General features: G+C 47.5%; 1 protein-coding gene across 10 annotated transcripts in view; it reads right to left on the bottom strand.

The window, feature by feature from the left end:
- Positions 1-17481, bottom strand: part of vav2 (vav 2 guanine nucleotide exchange factor) — a 112735-nt gene extending 95254 nt beyond the window's left edge. For 9 of the 10 annotated variants that reach the window (XM_027004192.3, XM_027004195.3, XM_081719054.1 and 6 more), the window contains exon 1: positions 17006-17351. In XM_027004192.3, coding sequence (XP_026859993.2) covers positions 17006-17209 — 204 coding nt within the window. In that variant the 5' untranslated portion in view covers positions 17210-17351. Of the gene's footprint in view, positions 1-17005 lie in introns of all 10 variants that reach the window. The other variant, XM_027004191.3, reaches the window with a different exon arrangement.
- Positions 17482-18378: the final 897 nt, after the last annotated feature.

The raw sequence follows: 18378 nt of genomic DNA, 5'->3' as shown, positions 1-18378 counted from the left end.
CCGCTGATTGAACACCACAGCGGAAAGGTTTGCATCCCGGAGCCAGTCCGACAGGACACGTCGGACTGGCTGTGGCACGGCCCAAACGGACCCCGCTGGAGCTGCATGGCTGCAGCGGCTGATCGGAGATGGAGTCCATCGACACCCCTCGCTATGCTCAGCGCCGAGTAGCTTTAAACGCTTCACAACACTAGTGTAAACATGGCTGAAGCTACAGGACCCAACACACTCTTCAAGGCGTTAAAGATTTAACTCACAGTCATAGCCGCATTCTAAGCGAGCGACTGCTAGGTTGAAGTGCTCCTCAATTGGATATCGATAATTTGCTTGCAGCCTCCGAAACCCTGAAGTACTCATCCCATGATCAATAGTCCATTGATTGACTCTGTGAACTGTGCTTGGAGACGTTTCAGGCCTGCGTTTCGTCCTGTTGCTGTGTCCGGGTCCGGTACCAGGTGGCAGACACAAGCCTCGCCAGGATGAGAGAAAACGTATGGCAGGGTTTGGTTCAGTCTGTCGGGTTCACTTTTGCTTCTCACACCTGTTACTCATGAAATATTGATGCCTGCAAGAAGACCTCAGGCTCACTGGTTCAGAAAAAAAAAGAACAGGAAATTCATGCAGGGTTGAGCAAGGGCAGCACGGCCGAGCAGGCTGGGTCTTGATGGCTGCGTGGACCGAGCCCGACGGTTAAGACCCCAGTTAAGCAGTGGTGCTGTTGAGAAGGAGAGAACACAGAAACACGGCCCTGCTGGGTGTTGGATGCTTCAGACAGGAGTGGCCCAGCATGCCTGACCAGACGACTCACTCGTAATACATTTTTTCCCCCACTCTTATTCTCTTCTTCAGGGAGAAAACAGGAGGCCCAAGGAATCGCCCAATTTAAAGAGCAATTTAGTATTTAGGATTTCGAAAGGTTCAAAGTGCCGTTGCCAAGATGTGACGCAGTAGTGGGAAGACTAACAAGAGAAAAAGAACAAATGAGCGAGAGAGAGGGAGAGAGAGAGAGAGAGAGATGGACAAAGATTTATATTTCCTGTGTGTCTGGTAGCAGCAACTGTCAGTTAGCTGTTGGCTTAGCGGTACTGCTGTCAAACCTGAGCAGGCAGGATCTCTGCATGTGACTTCACAAACAGGGGGGTGCGGGAGACAGCAATATGACAAAGCAGAAATGTCTGCTTTAGACGCACCTCGGAGCGAAAATATTCATACTGAAATAAAAAAATCCAACCCCGTAAAGTGCGTCACATGTTCAGCATGGTTTGAAAGAGCCATAGGTGAGCCAGGTGCTGCGAATATACAGAGCAAGGTGAGCTCGGTTCGAGCTGCTGACCATGCTGACCTAGGATCAGTTTTTCCTAATGAAATTTTCAAGGAGCTACTTTTATGACAAACTGCTAACAGGCATCTCAGATGCTGCTTCGGAGACACAATCGCTGAAATCCTGTTATATATTACTGACAAGAACCAGCCATGGACAACACTAGAAATCTATTAAGGAAAAGCAAATACTTTCCAGACAGAAAACAGTTTGCAACTAGAACTCAACTAGTAATCAGAAGGTTGCCAGTTCCTGGCAACTGCCAAGTTGCCACTGTTGGGCCCCTGAGCAAGACCCTTAACTCTTATTTGCTCGAGTTGTATTCAGTCACAGTTGTAAGTCACTTTGGATAAAAGCATCAGCTAAATGGCACAAATGTAAACAAATACAATCTTGAGGGAGTGGTCTCCAAGCAGTGGCCAGGCTGATGACATAGATGGCCTCGGAAGGCGTAGGCAGACACGCTGTGCTACGCAGTAACGGCGGCTCCTTCCTAGCGACAGCGCCCGAACACCGAGTCTCATTACCGTGCCCAGACGATCGCAGTGTAAGGCTACAAACTGTAAACAAAAGCGTAACCAACCCTGAAAGCCGTCAGTGCTGAGACTGCATCACTCGCAACAATGTGCATTTCTCAACGCGTTTGCTTCCTGGAACTGAAGGCATTCTTGCATTCCCCATGAACTATTCCTGGGGAGAGGGGGCTCCCAACCCCCCACCGCGAGGACCTGTGCAAAGCACTTCCCGATATGCATATTCTGCTTTCCACACACCTCTACTCACTAATAAGGGCAGGGCAGCGTGAACACTGGTCTCCATTCACACAGCTTTACATAGTCATTAAATCATTGACCCAACTTTCATCAGCCGGAGGCTTCCGGCACGAATTTGAGAAGCAACACAGTTTATCAGAGAAATAAACAGTCGGCACCATCCACCCCCTCCCCATTTTCTCTGGAAGAGTTTCTTCTAGGATCACCTTTCATTGCTTAAAAAAAACAATAGAAGAGAGATGTTCTAATATGTTTTTAAAAAAAGGACCATGCAACGTAATTCCAGACGCAGAATGGGAAGGTTACCCTTACGTTGACATCGCCCAGGGTTGCTGACACACACCAAGCTTCCGTGCTGATCGAGTGGGCCGGAAGCGCAGCTCAGCTGTGCTCCTAATCACGGCTCTTCCGTCCTGGCCCACGAGCCTGCCATCGTCCAGGCCGATAGCCGCCGCTAATCGCTCCTTCGTGGGGCAACACCGAGCCTGCTGGCCACCCCTCCACATCCTGGGGTATTTTTAGCCTAAAACGAGGAGCCCTGACCATTAGCAGGAGCCAACGCGCGAGGCCAGAGACAGAAGGAAACACTAACAGGTTCTCATATTAAACCAGAGCACCGACTCACTCACAGCCAGGGATTGCGGGAGAGCCATAATTCATAGCGCCTAACAGAATAAAAGAGGCTAATAATAAACTGTGGGATGTGGGCAGGCGTGGCAGGCAGCAGCGCGTGATTCCTCTCATTACCAGAGAGAGCAGACCGCGGCAGCAGAGCACTGGTGGCTCCTGGTCCTTCTCTCTCTCTCTCAGCCTCCTCTCGGCCTCGACACTCAACCAGGCAGACGCACGCTGGTGGGGAACAGCCATTCCCCCCCCGGCTTCCAAAATATGCACTCACTCTCCGTCATTCTAAATCATTACTGCGGGCCAGAAATGTTGTGCAATATTTAAGGAAATTCCCTAGTGCAGAAAAGACATTTCCGCTTCACCGAGAGACTTTTTTTTTTTTTTTTTTTTTGCCACCAAGTAGAAACACATTACATAAGCTGTCATCTGTGAAAGGATGTGATGAAAATGCGATACTCACTAATGGTGCCTCTATTGGGGGGGGATACCCCCCCAGTACATCATCCATTTCTTCTCCTTACTCTTCCAGTTCAGTTACTTTCCCAAAACAACCATAACGGTCTGAATTTAAATTGGTTTATAATGCACTACGTCCGCTTCTTAAAGTTTAAGTATTCCAGGCTGGCCTTTTCTGAACATTTGTAACAAAAATTAATATCATGGTGCCTTATAACCACACACAGACAGAATTTCTGGAGCTTTGTGGTCATTTCACTGAACAAACAGCCTGCTCATGTGTCTGTTTTGGCCCATTACATATCACTTTCAAGAGTGTGACGTGTGTGTGAAGTTGAAACCAATCCACTGCCAACACGCTAATAATTTAGTAAACATTAAAATATAAAATTCCTGAATGAGTATCGAGCCAAAGTTTTGGGACAAGGCAGAAAATGTCATTCACAAGAATGAAAATTCACGTTTAGAAAGTAAAAACATTACGTGGTCGTCTGTTCAGCGGGAAGTGAGTGAGCTGTCAGCTGGTGAGGACAGAGGCGAGTTACATCGGAGTTGCTGTACACTGAAATCTTAAAACATCTGCTTCAGATCGGCATGTAATAAGGGCATGATAAAGAGAGATAAAGCGAACCCTGCGCTCAGTAAGAAACGTTAACATTTGCTCATACCGGATTCTTTCTTTCTCATAGGTGTCTCTGCGAGCGATTAATATACAAAACATTTTTTTAATGGTTTCCTGTGTGGGCAAGTATATGAGAGAGAGAGAGAGAGAGAGAGAAAGGGGGGGGGAGGATGCAAGTGTGGGAGAGTAGAGATCAGGAGGGAGGGAATCTGGCAGGAAAGCACCAGATGAGACGATGGTGTCTTTGAACGTGTGCTTACACGCCTGCCTCCAGCTCTAATCCAATAAGACGCTTCACTGTTGAACATGGTCCTTAATGAGTGGAAAACACAGGCCACAGAGAGCGAGACAAAGCGCCGGAGCCTCCGTGGGGACACGTCCACCGGCTGATGGGTTGAATATTCACCGAATGAAAACATAATCCCTCGTGCTAGGTGCAGGGGCCTGACCCCGACTGACACGTGGCTGGTTGTGTGTGCACGCTTGTGTGCAGCACACCAGTTCAAGAGTTCCCCGGAAGCTGAAACTGGCCTTATGACAAGCATCAGGGACGGTAACCAGCCTGCCATGAAGGAGAGTTTAAAGATCCATGTTGTTTTTTTCAGCATCACAGAATTGTGACTCTGCCTCAGTCACACCGTCCTGACACCCTACTGTGAAGCTGTACACGTACCCACCCGCACCACACACACACACACACACATGAATCTGTGACGCAAACATCCATCAGGCTTGTAAACCAGAGATCCAAACAGCATAAAAAGCATTTTTTTTTCTTTCCCGAAAGCTTTGAACCAAGAAGTGATAGCACACGTGTCCACTTTCAGTTCCGTTTTACCCCGACTGATACTGAAGTGATTACTGTGGTCTGGGTGACGAAAAGGTGGATGTAAACACAATCTAAACATTAGCATCAGCGCAGAAAACGAGTAGTCATTCACCGCATGCTGACCCCCTCCAGGATTCGGTAGGTCGAGCCACGGAGTGAAAGGGTGCAGTTAGGGCGCCACCCATCACAACTCCGCCCTGTTCAGGACACTGATCTGGTCTGTTAGTCCCTACACTGCAGAAGCCTGTTGCTGGGTTCTGGGTTTTCCTCAGTCGTATTCACATCGATACAGACCGTCCTCTCACTGGAATTCCATTGTAATTTGGCAGGAAGAGACACTACTTTGTTTCTAATCAATCACCAACCACCACGTAGACTATCTGCGGGCCCATTTCTCACCGATCCATGACACCTCCCCCTAGAACTGTACAAAAAGTCAGGTATGTTCTCCTATCACCAGAGACTGCTAAAGCATGTTCTCCTATCACCTGAGACTACTGCTGCTGTCCTCTGTTGACCAGTGTTTCATCCTAATCCTACGTACAGCCGGTGTTTACTGTGAGGTTCCTGAGGTGAGCAGAACAACAAGATCCTTCCATCCAACCGCCATAGAGGCTGCAGGTAGGCCTTCATGGCAGAACGGACTTCAAGGGGTCCGTTTGGCATAGCCTCAAAAAGAGGAAATTCTGCTGCCATAGTTTTTCCTGATACTTTTTGGGAATTCTCTTTGAAGCGAGTAAGACAGTGACAAGAAGGAAGTAGAGAAGCCCAAAAGTCCAGTTACTGGGCTCAGGAGGGTAGACGGTTGTTCTCGAACGAGTGTTATTGAGTCATTAATTCCAATGTTTCTCAATTCTCATTACAAGATACAAATACTACCCCGGGCTATGGAATTCATTAACCGCATATGTGTGAAAACATTTTGGGTTTTTTCCCTTCTTCTTTTTCCTTTATTCTGATTAGCCTTTGTTTTAGATGTCTCCTAAACGAGCCCTGTGGTCTGTACCTTAATTAGTGAGACACTATTCAAGGTTAAAACCATTAAAGGGCTTCTTGTCCCACCGTTTCTTTCTCTGCTCTGTGCTTTTCCTCATGTTCAACAAGCTAATGGGGGAAAAAAAGAATTGCTTAATTAATGGCGTTCCGTTCGGTCTCGATACCAAGAATCGTGTTTACAAAAAATAAAGCTAAAATCCTCTGAATTCCCTTCATGCTGTAAAGGTTGTGAGAATAACCCCTAGCAGAGAGTATTCCTTCACGTAGTCCTCTAGATCGGAAAGATTGGGGCACTGAGAGGATTACAAGGATTAGACTGGATCGTGTGAATACAGTAATGTATTATAACTGTTTGCAGATTGCACTGGCCTAATTTTCTTTGCTGCCCAGACCCCAAGCTGCAGCTTCCTGGGATGGTTCTCTCAACCCCATGCAATACTAAGTGTGAACTAAATACAATACAAAGACCAAAGCAGGTTTTGCTGAATGTCCAGAAAAGGCCTGTGTGTGCGTCCATGTTTTCAGACCCTGAGGACATACAGCGAGGCGTACTTCTCCCGACAGGGCAGGAGGTGATGGGTGATTACAGGCCTCATGTGACTGTCAGTTTTATTGGAGATTTAGTGCGTCACAGAGAGCAAAGAGCCCTACCCTTTCCAGGCTCAAGCCCAGCGGACGAACACGGAGCTCGCCGCGTGGGACATGTGGCGTGATGACCGCAGCAGTCAAGGAAGGCCTGGCCTCTGAAGCCGTCCGGCCCCTCCCCAAGAGACTGAGCCGTTAAGGAGACAGACAGAGACACAAAACCGCAAACAATGAGTGAAATATCAAAACACCACTCCTTGAATTCGGAAAGCACCCAGATCGTGTGGTTCAAGAAATGGAAAAAAGACTGAAGTTACCAGCACGGAGCACTGACTAACCGAACAGAGTCGAGGAACAGCAGGGGGCTCTGATGGTGTCAACATAAGAGGAAAGTCAACCACTAACATTTACTGCTTTTGCAAGAATGTTTTGCAAAGCGTGGGCATAAATTCTGTGTGGATGGACAGAATTTTTAAGCAGTAAAACACATGCATTGATCAACATTCCGCACGGATGCAACCCCTGCCGGCAATGTTGACTGGGAAGATAAATACAGCTACCTTATTTGCTCTCCTAAACCCTCACCATTCGTTCGTGTGGGTCCGTGTCTACTTCAGGCCCACACGGGGGGGAAACAGGACTGTAGGTTAGCTACATCTCATCATGACATTTGTGTTTGACATTTAAACAAACAACATCAAATATCAGCAAGCAGCACAACACTTCTCCATCTAGCAGAGCCACAAACATGACATTAGTGGTGAAGAACATGGGACCCGCATTTAGACATGAGCCGTAATGCGCAAGCTTAAAGCACAATCTGTAAAAGCTACAAACCCCAACACCACCACTGATGAAGACCTAACACCAGTACTGATGTACTGATGAAGCCCCAACACCAGTACTGATGAAGTACTGAGCGAACCTGAAAGCGTCTTGTCCCAACGCTTGTGTTTCACCTCAGTGTCCTCTATTAACCTCCTGCGCAGACCTCTACTACACTAAGTAGGCGATGGTAAGAGAGACAAGCATCCTGCAGAGGGAATCAAGCCCACAGACACGTGCGTCAGAACGCTCCGGGTTCGTCTGTGGAACAGCGGGAATACGGTGAAGGACCTCGGTCACCTCCGTCGCCTGCTGGGGCTGAAGGACTGGAGGCGGTGATCAGAAACGCTGGCGCGCGCGTCGCCCTTCCGACTGGTTTAGCCGTGCGGCACTGTTTGTAATGCCAGCCTGCCCCAGGCTCACACGAGGCTGAACAGGAAGATCAAGGGTAGGGGCTGCAAGATTAATGGGTCCGAACTCCACAGTTCATCATCGCAAGAGGCTGCCCAGAGGGGCTCCTCAGACTGAACACCATCCCAGACTCCTTCAGGCATCCAAACTCAAGGTCAGCAGAGGAGAGCAGAGGACAGTCACCCAATTTGAAAGACATAAGACATATGCACATTCACTACTAATGTTTAAAAGTGCAATAGAAGCAACACAAGGAGCCTAAACGCTCCTTACAAACATTACGTTGTGTATAGCAACGTGCTGATTTCGGCCTTGACCCTAAAGTACGATTAGGCGTGTTTAAGACTTCTTGGAAGTGACGTCATCTGAAAGGATTTCATTAATAAGTGTCTTGAAAGACAGGCCGTAATGCTGTTTTAATCAGTGGCCCTGTGGTTTTGTTGTGGCTCAGGGGAGTATTGTTTTCACTTTGGATTGTAAAGGACAAAGTGCAAATGCTAACAACCCCTTCCCACCCCTGTCCTTGACATTAGACAAAGACAACTGGCTGAGCGTAACCTTTCAGTCCACTGATTTACAGAGCCCATGGAGGCTTAACCTGATTGGTTTAACAAGAATATGAATGGTTTTTAATATTATATTATACAATATATATAAATTTTTGAATATTTTAAATAGCACTGTTATTGTCAAATGGACTCTGAAGACAAAAAAGAGAAACAGCGTAGTGGACAACCCCCCTGAAACCACTGCTACAGAATAGAAAATCTTTATGGGACAAAATATTGACATATTTTGCCAAGTGTTACAGAGCACTGTAGAAGTACCGCAAGCACATACTCCACTGAGCACTCGCCAAAAAATCTAAAAATCCATTTCCAAGAAAGAAAACGCTTTTGTTCTCACTCAGTTCGATGCACTAACTCAAATCTCCAGCCTCCCGAATGAAAAGTTCCTGTCCAAAACAAAGCTTTAGCAATTTGTCATATGAGAGGACATGAGGACCAGCTGCCGCTGGTGAATAAGGGATCTGTGACCCAGAGGTTCTGCAATGAAAGGAGTCAGAACAGGAGACATTTACATGAGGCTGGAGAATATCAGTGATGAAGCAGAAAAGCAGAAGCACAGATTCTATTTTAAACTGCTGCACCTGTGGCCGCGCGAGCCTAGCTGAACACCAATGTTTGCATATTAATGACACCATACGCAGGCTCCGGGCACACCCCAAAGCCAAAAAGTGTATATTTACAAAGCTAACCTATCAGAGAGATTATTAAATCAATTACGAAAATGTCAAACATCCATTTACTTCTTATTTGCACTTCTCTAAAAATCTCATTCAGGTTGCCAGAATATCGCTAAAGCGCACAGCCTGACTTGTGTGAGAATACAGCGAGTAAAGATGTGGTGCTTCTAATTTCTACGGTCTGAACCACAAGGAACGGAGGTGAGGGGTAACGGTAACTCCTACAGTAGAAAACGGTTTCTTGTAAGAGTTTGGATCAGAGCTGTAGAGCATTACAAACAGGCTTTATGTCCAACATGCTTGACATGAGACTTCGCTGGTTCATTTCATTTCATAGAAATAACACCAAGTATCAGTAGTGTATGAGTCTTGTGATTAAAAACTGTTGGTTTTTTTTGTTGGTTTTTTAAGAAAAGGTCAATTTACGTGGGTTTATGTTAAATAAGCCCCACCCAACACACACACACAGTCCTGTAACTTAGGTGTCCAGTGCCTGAGCACATTCCTTAGCCTGGAGTAGGCCGGCTCCTCAGGGTGGGGATGGGTGTGTTTTTGAACTCCTCTATTCTTCCAGATGTTCCTCGTTGTCCGGCTGGGCTACGGCACCTCGGCACGGCTCTCCTTGGCCTAGCACAGGGAAGAGCCAGAAGGCCAGCAGACCCCTCCCCGCTAGCTACAGCCATCTGCTGCGCCCGCATCCCAACATGTTTCCAGGCTCCTCTTCTCTAACGGAGAGTACACGACCGAGGAAAGGTGGCCGGGGCGCGGCCCCACTCCACCTCAGGCAGTCTCTAAGACCTCGCTCTCGGTCAGGGCCCCACCCTCTGCCCTCTCTCACGTCTCTGACCCGAACCGCTTTCTTGCCCTAGCCCGATTGTTTTCGCCCATGATCCCCACACACCGCCACCTTCATCACGCTCAAGGTTTTTCTGCCGGCACGTTTTCAAACTTCGTCCCAACTATAATGGGAAAAGCTGCTCTGTAGCCAAACCTTCTGGACTCTCAGCTTCAACACGCACCCAGGATATTGCTTTCACAGACACCATCCATCAAGACTGGAGACAAGAGCCCTTTAATGGAACAAAAGTGTGTTTGGAAAACTTTTGTAAAACTTGATTTTTTTTGTTGGTTTGTCTCCACACATGGGGCGGGGAATGGACACCTAGTGGGTCCTGAGGACATCCAATCTCAGGTAGCAGAAGACCTATGACTGTGCCGTGTTTCTTCCAATTATGGTGGGTGGTTCAAATTAATCTGCGTTTGTCTACAGGGAATCTAATTTGCAAGTGAAATGAGTTGAGCCATACAGCACTGAACAGGACTAGGTAAGTAGCTCATTCATCACAACACAGAGTTCTGCAGATCAGCTAGTGCCAGTCAACATGAGCTTTTCTTTCTGAGGAAAGTAAATGGTCCCGGTAGAGGAGGACAGAAAAACGATGCTCAACAATATCTAAAGTGACTTAATGTATGAACTCTGTTAAGAATTATACACTAAAAGTAATAATTTACTTGGTAGAACATTAGATTAGCATGCTGTAACATTATTATCAGTTGCAAACGTCAGAGAAGTCGAACAAAGCGTGAAAAAGAATCGGCCCATGCGAGAAAAACCATGCCACTTGCCATACTTAATCCCAAAAGTCATCAGATAAAATGATCCGTAACATGGTTTCAAAAGTTATCTCGCATTAGTCAAATTAAAAAAAATAAAAAAATCCTTCAGCCTTGCTGCATTCAAAGCGATTCAAATGTGCTCAGAGTGCAAGGCGGCGCGCAATTGGCTGGTTTGCATCTCGCCCGGTGCTAACGGCACTCTGCGCCCTCGCCACCTGCGCGCATTTGCCTACCGTTGGACAAATGACGCTGGGGGGAGCAGGGAAGAGAGATGGAAATCGTGCTGCATTTCCATACGGAACACTGTGCCGGTAACGATGACAGCGACCCCCTTTTAAAAGAAGCCCCATTCAGGCTCCTCTGCGCCTGGACAACGCAAAGGCACATGACAAAGCTGAAGTTTTTTAGAAAAAAGCAAAAATTTAAAAAAGAGAACCAGAGTATGAAATAAAGCAAGCTGAAACTGTTGATAGCAGCTCTAGATTACAATGATGGTACTTTGCTAGCAATACCACTGTCAGCAAGGCAATGTTGAACACACTAGAAAAGGGTTTGCTGGGAAGAGCTCTGAATAAAATGTGCTACATAGGCTGCCCACAGACAAGTTCATTCTTGCAATAGATTTGAATGTGACTAGAAAATCTCTACTCTAAAATCCTTGAAACTGGCTTTTTAGAATTTGTGAAGACACGTATGGGTAAACATATCTTGGGATTGCCCTTTAAATATTTTTTGGATGCTGGGCTGAAAAGGAGAGTACAATGCGAGGGCTGTTTGAAACCAGTTTTAAAACAAGTCACAAATCAAGCAGCTAGGCTCGAGCAGACAAAGATAAGAGGAGGAAACGGTCCTCTGTTGCTCCGTCGTGTTTGCATGATTAACAGACATGTCCCCCAACCAGAGCATCGATAGGCCGTGGTGTTTTGCAGGACTGTCTCCAATGGTGCAACCCTACCTGTCCCCTTCCTTGCCATAGCCAATTATGAGAGGAGATCAATACCGCTCCGTAATGGGATATTGGCTGGTATTGTGTTGCTGGGAAATTCCAGCAAATGGAGCGAACCATGTGCACTAAAGAACCGCATCACAGACGATCGTAGCTCTGTCGCTCATATGCGGAGATGGGGGGGAAAACTTATTTCCACCACAGCGGGACACTGGTTAGAAGACGCATGTTTAGGAAGTACTAGGGAACCGCTCCTCCTTGCTGTGTTGTCCTGATGTTGTTATCTCCTTCTTCACCAGGCAGCGTTAAGACACTTCCACACGCCCACACTGACGCGCGTGCCACAACCACAACACGCGGTTTTTCAAAGCAAAAAAAAACCCCCCAAAGCAACCTTCAAAAAGACACAAATTGCAATGATGTGTGAAAACATCAAAAACACCAGGAGTTGGAGGGCAGGGGAGAGAAGAGGAGGAGGAACTTGTCCAGGGAGACACGGCCATCTGCTCGTGCCACTCCGCGCACGCCAGGCTCCTGCCGGCTCCTGCAGGCTGCGCACGGCGGCGCATGCCTAAGCACGCCCTAAAAAAGGGTCGTGTCTCATTCGCCGGCCCATCCGCGTTAACATGCCACGCCGAAGTGTGTGCAGATGGAGCTTCATTTACAAACATAAGCTCCTCGTGTTGCTTTCTCCTCGTTCCGAGGCCATTTTCCTACTAAATCGTCGGCTCCCTCAAAGCCGGGCCCGGGAAAGCATCTGAGCGTGACGGCAATCGCAGTCCGGAGGGCAGCTCGGCGGTCGGCAGTAGACATAAAAGCGAAGAAAGTAATGCGGTGGCATTTTGCAATCGGGATTCTCCGTCTGCCAGCGGAGGAGTGAGACAGAGACGCAGGCAGAACGGAGCACCGACGGCTCCCCCCATTATCTATTCTTGCCCAGAGCACCATTTTCTGAGCCATCAAGAGCAATGACTACTATTACAACCGATGCGGCCAATTGTGCATTTAACTGCATATAAGAAAGTGGATATAAAATAACACGACAAAAACCAATCACCTGCGCACATGAACGCTTTACAGCCGCCGTGCAAAGCTCCTGCCGCGTTAAAAAAAGAAGAGATGCAGGAAGACATTATGGCTGAGGTGCAGCTTCTGTAGCTTCGGCATCACATAAGCAAGAGCCCCACATGTGGAAGGCTCGCGAGGGTAACATGTCACAGCAAAATGCAACACAGCACATTTCTAGAATTGTAAAGCAGTGCCACTGGGTTATTTCAGTTCAGATACAAGCTGTGTAGTGTCGACGCTTCTGTATGAGAGATCCTTCAGGGCATTTTGTATAGTAGTTCTGTGCCATAGCTAATTAACGTGGGATCATTGCTTCTTACCGTCGTTGACGGTGGAAAGGGATGAACCCGCCAAAGCAAATACTCCAAACAAGTTAACTTATTAACAAGCAGTAACTTATTAACAAAATGTTGACGGCTGAACGCTATACTTTACATCATTTAAAAGCTATGTTCCTTAAATAATTTAGAATGTTATGTAGCTTTGGTTTGATATGTGCCAGATATTGTAAAAAATAAATAAATAAATAAATAAATAAATAAATAAATAAATTCATTCCCAGAATGATCATGTTTCCTTTCAGTGCACATAGTGAAGTTTGGCTCACAAAATTTGCTCTATTGATTGGCTGAAATATTTAGTCAATACCGAGAGCCAATCACCAATGACAAATTTGGGCCAAACACGATGGGAATCTGATTTCTGGCCAGTCAAGCCTCCAAGCCCTAGAGGACAAGGAAGCAGCAAAATACTAAATACCAGAAAGAAAAGCAAGCAGTGAATGGATGAAGAACCATTCCAGATGACTCAAACTGCCTTATAAAGGTGTCTCATGGGGAGAGAAGAAAGCACTGCCATCATCTAAATCAGCACCAAATGTGTCACACCTCAAAAAAGAGCTCAGGAGCCACCCACTAAATCATTCAGACATGACACGACCCAGGAAGTTGCCCTAACAAGAACTAGAGATGAAGACCACTTACACCCAGCCGTCACAGGTCAAAGGTTACCAAAATATCCAGAATGGCTAGATTAAAGTTACCCCAAAGGGACATAGCAACTGCCTCCAGATTACAGCCACCCCTCCACACACGGCAATCCGGAGTTGAGAGTGCTCAGGAAGGCACGTTAACTCAAGCACTGATGAAGACGCTTCATCCCAAATCCACTAGCAGACAGTAAGAGACAGCAGCAGACAGTATAGCCACTAGCAGACAGTATATTGAGTCATTCTCAAGTCAGTGTACAGAGTTTACCAGCGTACACACTGGTTTGCATAGTTTAAGAACAGTAGACAAGAGTGTTTAGGGTACATTAAATTAGGGTACACATTCTGAAACATCTTGTACATCTGATGGCTTCCATTTCATCATTTTGACAAAATAAATCCTAATAATGTATGGCAAACAATCAACCCATAACTATAGTCATAGCATTCACCATTATATAACCACAGTCCTGCCACACATTTCTCCTTACTTAAGGAAAGTGGAACTAGCTACGATGCGTTCTGTCTCGTGTATAAATGTTTAATGGGGGAGCGGTACGTGCGAGTGTGTTCCTGGCCACAGCCCATCGAGAAGAGCTCACAAAGACCCACATGCAACTCGGCTCCAAAGCCGGAGGAGCTCGACTGATGCAGGAGCCAGGAAGTGAGGTCAGGGGGATTACTCAGCAAACAAAGGAACTTGGAAAGAATATGGCGAATAAGACGCTGAGGACAGAGAGAGAGAGAGAGAGAGAGAGAGAGAGAGAGAGAGGGGGAGAGAGAGAGAGAGAGAGATTCAGCAGAGAAGGCCTTTGATAAAGACAGAAAAATCTGAATAGACTCTTTGTAAAACAAAACCTATTCTTGCCGTGACGGGAATGACTGTTTTGATCACATCAGTCTCCAGAACATAAAGTCAAGCATGACACATGCGGTTGTAAAAAGCAAAGGGGGGGGGGGTACAGAAGCATAATGCTAAACAATCAGCCTTCCTCCGCACACCCTGTGGGTCAATTAGCGCCCACGGATGTATAGCTACCCTTCGCAAGAGGCACAAGCTAGCGCAGCACGCTCCCAGCAGCCCAGCAGAGCGAGGGGAGCAGACCCCGCTGGGAGAGGAGAGGGAGAGAGAGAGAGAGAGAGAGAGAGCAGCCATCCCCAGGGCTCAGCCAGTGGCGATGGAGTCTAAACAAAAGGTACCAGATACCTGCGTGTACAGACACACGCGCACGCAAAAGCGCACACACGGTTACTGTAGCTGCTTGAATCACACCCAGAGGCACTTGCTACTACTTTTCTATCAGAGGTACATGAGAGGCAAAAAACAAAAAAAAACAAAAAAAAACACCAAAAATTAGAACAACGCACACAAGGGTTGAAAAGCAAATCACAGAGCTGTCTCCATCAGACAACGAGCCCGAGGGAGAGGCCTCTGATCGCCCCCCACGCTCCGGTACGGTGAAAATACCAGGCTATACCATCCAGAGCTCAAAACAGCTCCTCGAAACACCCAGCGCTGCCTACAGAGCCTTGTGGCCTTTCCCATCCTCTCTCCAGCCTACCCTCAGGATGTTAAACCCCCCCCCGAGAAATCAATACCATCTAAGCCTTTCACAAGAAACACACAACAATCAACAAGCGTGGATGGTGTTGCCTTTAAAATCTGCCTTGCGAACAAGTAAAACATGAGGAAAGTGTGTTTCTTCGTAAATGCAGACAGAAGAGACAGACAGAGACTAACCAAACACACACACAATTCTTGGTACATTCTGGACAAAGACAACATTCACGGGTTGGTGACCTCAAACCTCATTATCACAAGAAAGATGAAAACCACCTCTCTGTTTCTCCACGTGACTGACACCAACAGTACGAGGTCTCCGCCTGCTCTGCCGCCAGCCCGCGCCAAGACTTGTGGGTTATCTCCCATCTCATCAACAATAGGCTCAGTGGACGGAGGCGCAGCCCAGTAAGACTCGCCTTATTCATTACAGGCAGGCCCTTCCGTCCTGCTGCCGCTGTTTGGAGCCAGTTTGACCGCATGAAGTGTGCAGAGTTAAAGCTTCCAGCATTCATCAGCTTCCAGTGGGATCACCATAAACGTTATAGGTGTGGAGTTAATGCTGGGACCATTATCGCTGTGCTTCGATCGCTGGCAACACACAAATCACCTCGGAACGGAATCTCACTGGAGATACTGGTTCAGCAAGTGCCGGAACTGGAAGCTGTAGTCGCCAAACAGACTATGAACGGAGGAAAACCAGTTCAGGCGATAGGTCAGCGTAGATTAGTCAGGGAATGCAAAGCGTGGAGATCACTGGCTCCAGTGTCAGTAGCCTTCCCCCTTGGACCTGCCATGTAATCACTGGGCCCTGATTTAATGGAGGCTATAAATTAGTGACTACTGTGTATCAAAGTACACCGTGACCTTTTGGGCTTATAAATCACTGCCTCCATTCTGCTGCCAGTTCTCCCCTTCACCCAATTTGTCACAGGAGAAAAGCAGGTGAGCTCCTTCGGCCTGGGAAGACAGTGGTCTGGATCAAAAGGTTCCGGCGATCCCCCCCGGGATGTGGCGGGTGCACGACTCCACAGGTGAGATCGCAGAGTCAAATGGAGCACGATGTATGGAGTCCGGTATCAACTGCCACACGGGTCCGAAAAACACAAAAGCAACGCAAAAGGAGAAGTTGTCGGGCACAGAGCTCACAGAAGAGTACAGGCTGATCGGTGCACATGAGCAAAGGTTCTTGTCACCTTGAGAGCATTCATTTGATAAGTCATGTTGATTCTGAGGCTAAGCTAAGATGTGGAAAGCACAGCCACCACAAAAGGACAAAAATGGAAACAGCAATGCACTTGTGTTCTTGCACACGTACACATGCGCGCGCACACACACACACACACACACACACACACACACACACACACACACACACATTAGAAGTATGAGATACTGGAAATATTTGCCCCTTGGGATTCCTTCACAAAAGATTCCTGACATTCCAATCAACAGTTCACAGCAAGCTTTTCCTGTTTTGTGCTAACTGAACGAAAGCCTCCCATTATCACCATCATCGTTCCTCCTGTGCCTCGCCCCAGAACGCCCCCCCCCCCCCCGGACAGGAGAAACCCCAAGCCCATGCAGCACACACGCAGCTGAGCAAAACACGTCACAATGCACTAGGAGTTCAAAGTTTGGCTTTTACTACGCGGGTGGATCACAAAGGCACAGAGCCGAGCAGGTGAGCAGCCCCGTATCCTGCAAGTCACAGACCACATCCTGGAAAGCATGCACATCCTCTTGACCCCGCTGTACTGCAACAGACAAGCTGGTGTGTGTATAAAAGAGGAAAATCAACTCAGGCCTCTTTCATAGTCTATACTGCGCAGAGAACTAACTAACAGATCTCATCACAACACAGAAACGCCGAACAAAGATATTCATTTTATGTTTTACGTCTCTAAAAAACAAACAAACAAACAAACAAACAAACAAACTACTCGGTATATTCTCGGTAGACTTAGACTTGATGAGACGGTGGCGTTCCGCGCAGCCCATGATCACTTGGAGGGAGAGAAGAGACTGCGTGGAACGGATTTACCGAGTGCACAAACTCCAACTTCCAAATACACAGCAAGCCCACCCAGTCCAAAACGCGTCAACGGCTTTGACGTTTACTGCCGCGAGTTACCTGGGACATCTGAGGCCTGAAGTTGATTTGCTTTAAGTCCACGGATCCCGGGGATAGATTGTGAAGCATTTGGCACAAGAGGACACCATCCCGAAGCGCCTGAGCCAAGTCGAACACGACCGCCGAAGGCCAGACGACCCGGTGGTTCTGCGGCAAAACCTTGCAGTCTATTAACCAGCGACCGCACTGTCTCCACTCCTCCATGTCGGCGACGGTGCAGCCGAGGAACCGCGGAGCTCTGTCCGGCAATGCCGACAAGACGCTGGCGTTCCAAACGGGCTTGATGCAGTCCACGGGACGAGGACCGACCTCGAAGCCAAAAATGTTCAAACAGGTTTCGCAACAAATCCAGTTCAATTCCTGCTTTCGGGAGAGTCGGTTAATGCCTCTGTATCTTAGCGCAAAAACAGTTATACACAGTTCAAAAGAATGCTCTTTTCTGCAAGTGCTGTGGATACATCGAGATAAATCATGAATACGGAGAGTACGAAGTCAGAACTTATGCCGAAAGGTCTGCTCAACAAGCTTTTGAATTTTCTCCCGTGAATCACTGCACTTTTCTTTTCTTCATCGTGAATCCAGCAGTCTCCGGCTATGTTCCGAGATAAATATTCGCCTTGGAAAACCACTGGAAAAAACACCGCTGACCAGTTTTTACGCACGATGTCGGCGCGTTCTCTCACTCCAATACCAAGAGGCGAAGGAGCGAGTTCATGCGCTGTCTTCTGCGCTGTATTCCTTCAGCCCGATCGCACACTCCTTTACACACACAGCAATTAAAGCAACTCCGCAAAGACGGCAAAGCCGCATCCGACAGCTCGGACAAAGTTGTTTCGCAAACTTCCCACCTACAGTGTGACAACGTATCCTTTCGACAAACTAAGCGATCCACGGCCACGCTATAACGTATCCGTTAACGTAGAAACTCAAAAAGAATCAAGTCCTGCAAAAAAAGAAAAGAAAATGTAGTTTGCAGTTTCTTTCTTTGCAAAGACAAAAGGGGGATGTTTCGAGTTGGAGAATCGCCGTTAACGCGTGGACCTGCGACGATTTCCCAGCTCAGATGTCCTTTTTAAAAAAATCCTTTCTGGCGTTTTCCCGTTCGCCGTCTCGGGTGTTCTGAGTCCTCGACTCCGCTCAGAGCCATAGGGCTGTGCGGGAGCGCGTGCACGCGCGAGGCAAAGAGAAAGGGCGGCGAGACAGCATCTGGGTTCCGGTCGCGCGCGTCCGCGTGCGAGAAGGTCGGTGACCCCGAAGTTTCTGCATCTAACGACTGTTCGGAAGATATAAAACGCTGAATACCACATCGAAACGTGATGTTTAAACGCCCGGCGCTTGGTAATAGGTATTCATGAATTACTTCGATAATCACC

The sequence above is a fragment of the Electrophorus electricus genome, chromosome 8 (genome assembly GCF_041902795.1).
Source record: "Electrophorus electricus isolate QZ-2024a chromosome 8, ASM4190279v1, whole genome shotgun sequence".
Taxonomy (NCBI): Eukaryota; Metazoa; Chordata; class Actinopteri; order Gymnotiformes; family Gymnotidae; genus Electrophorus; species Electrophorus electricus.
This window is presented reverse-complemented; position numbering and strand designations above follow the sequence as displayed.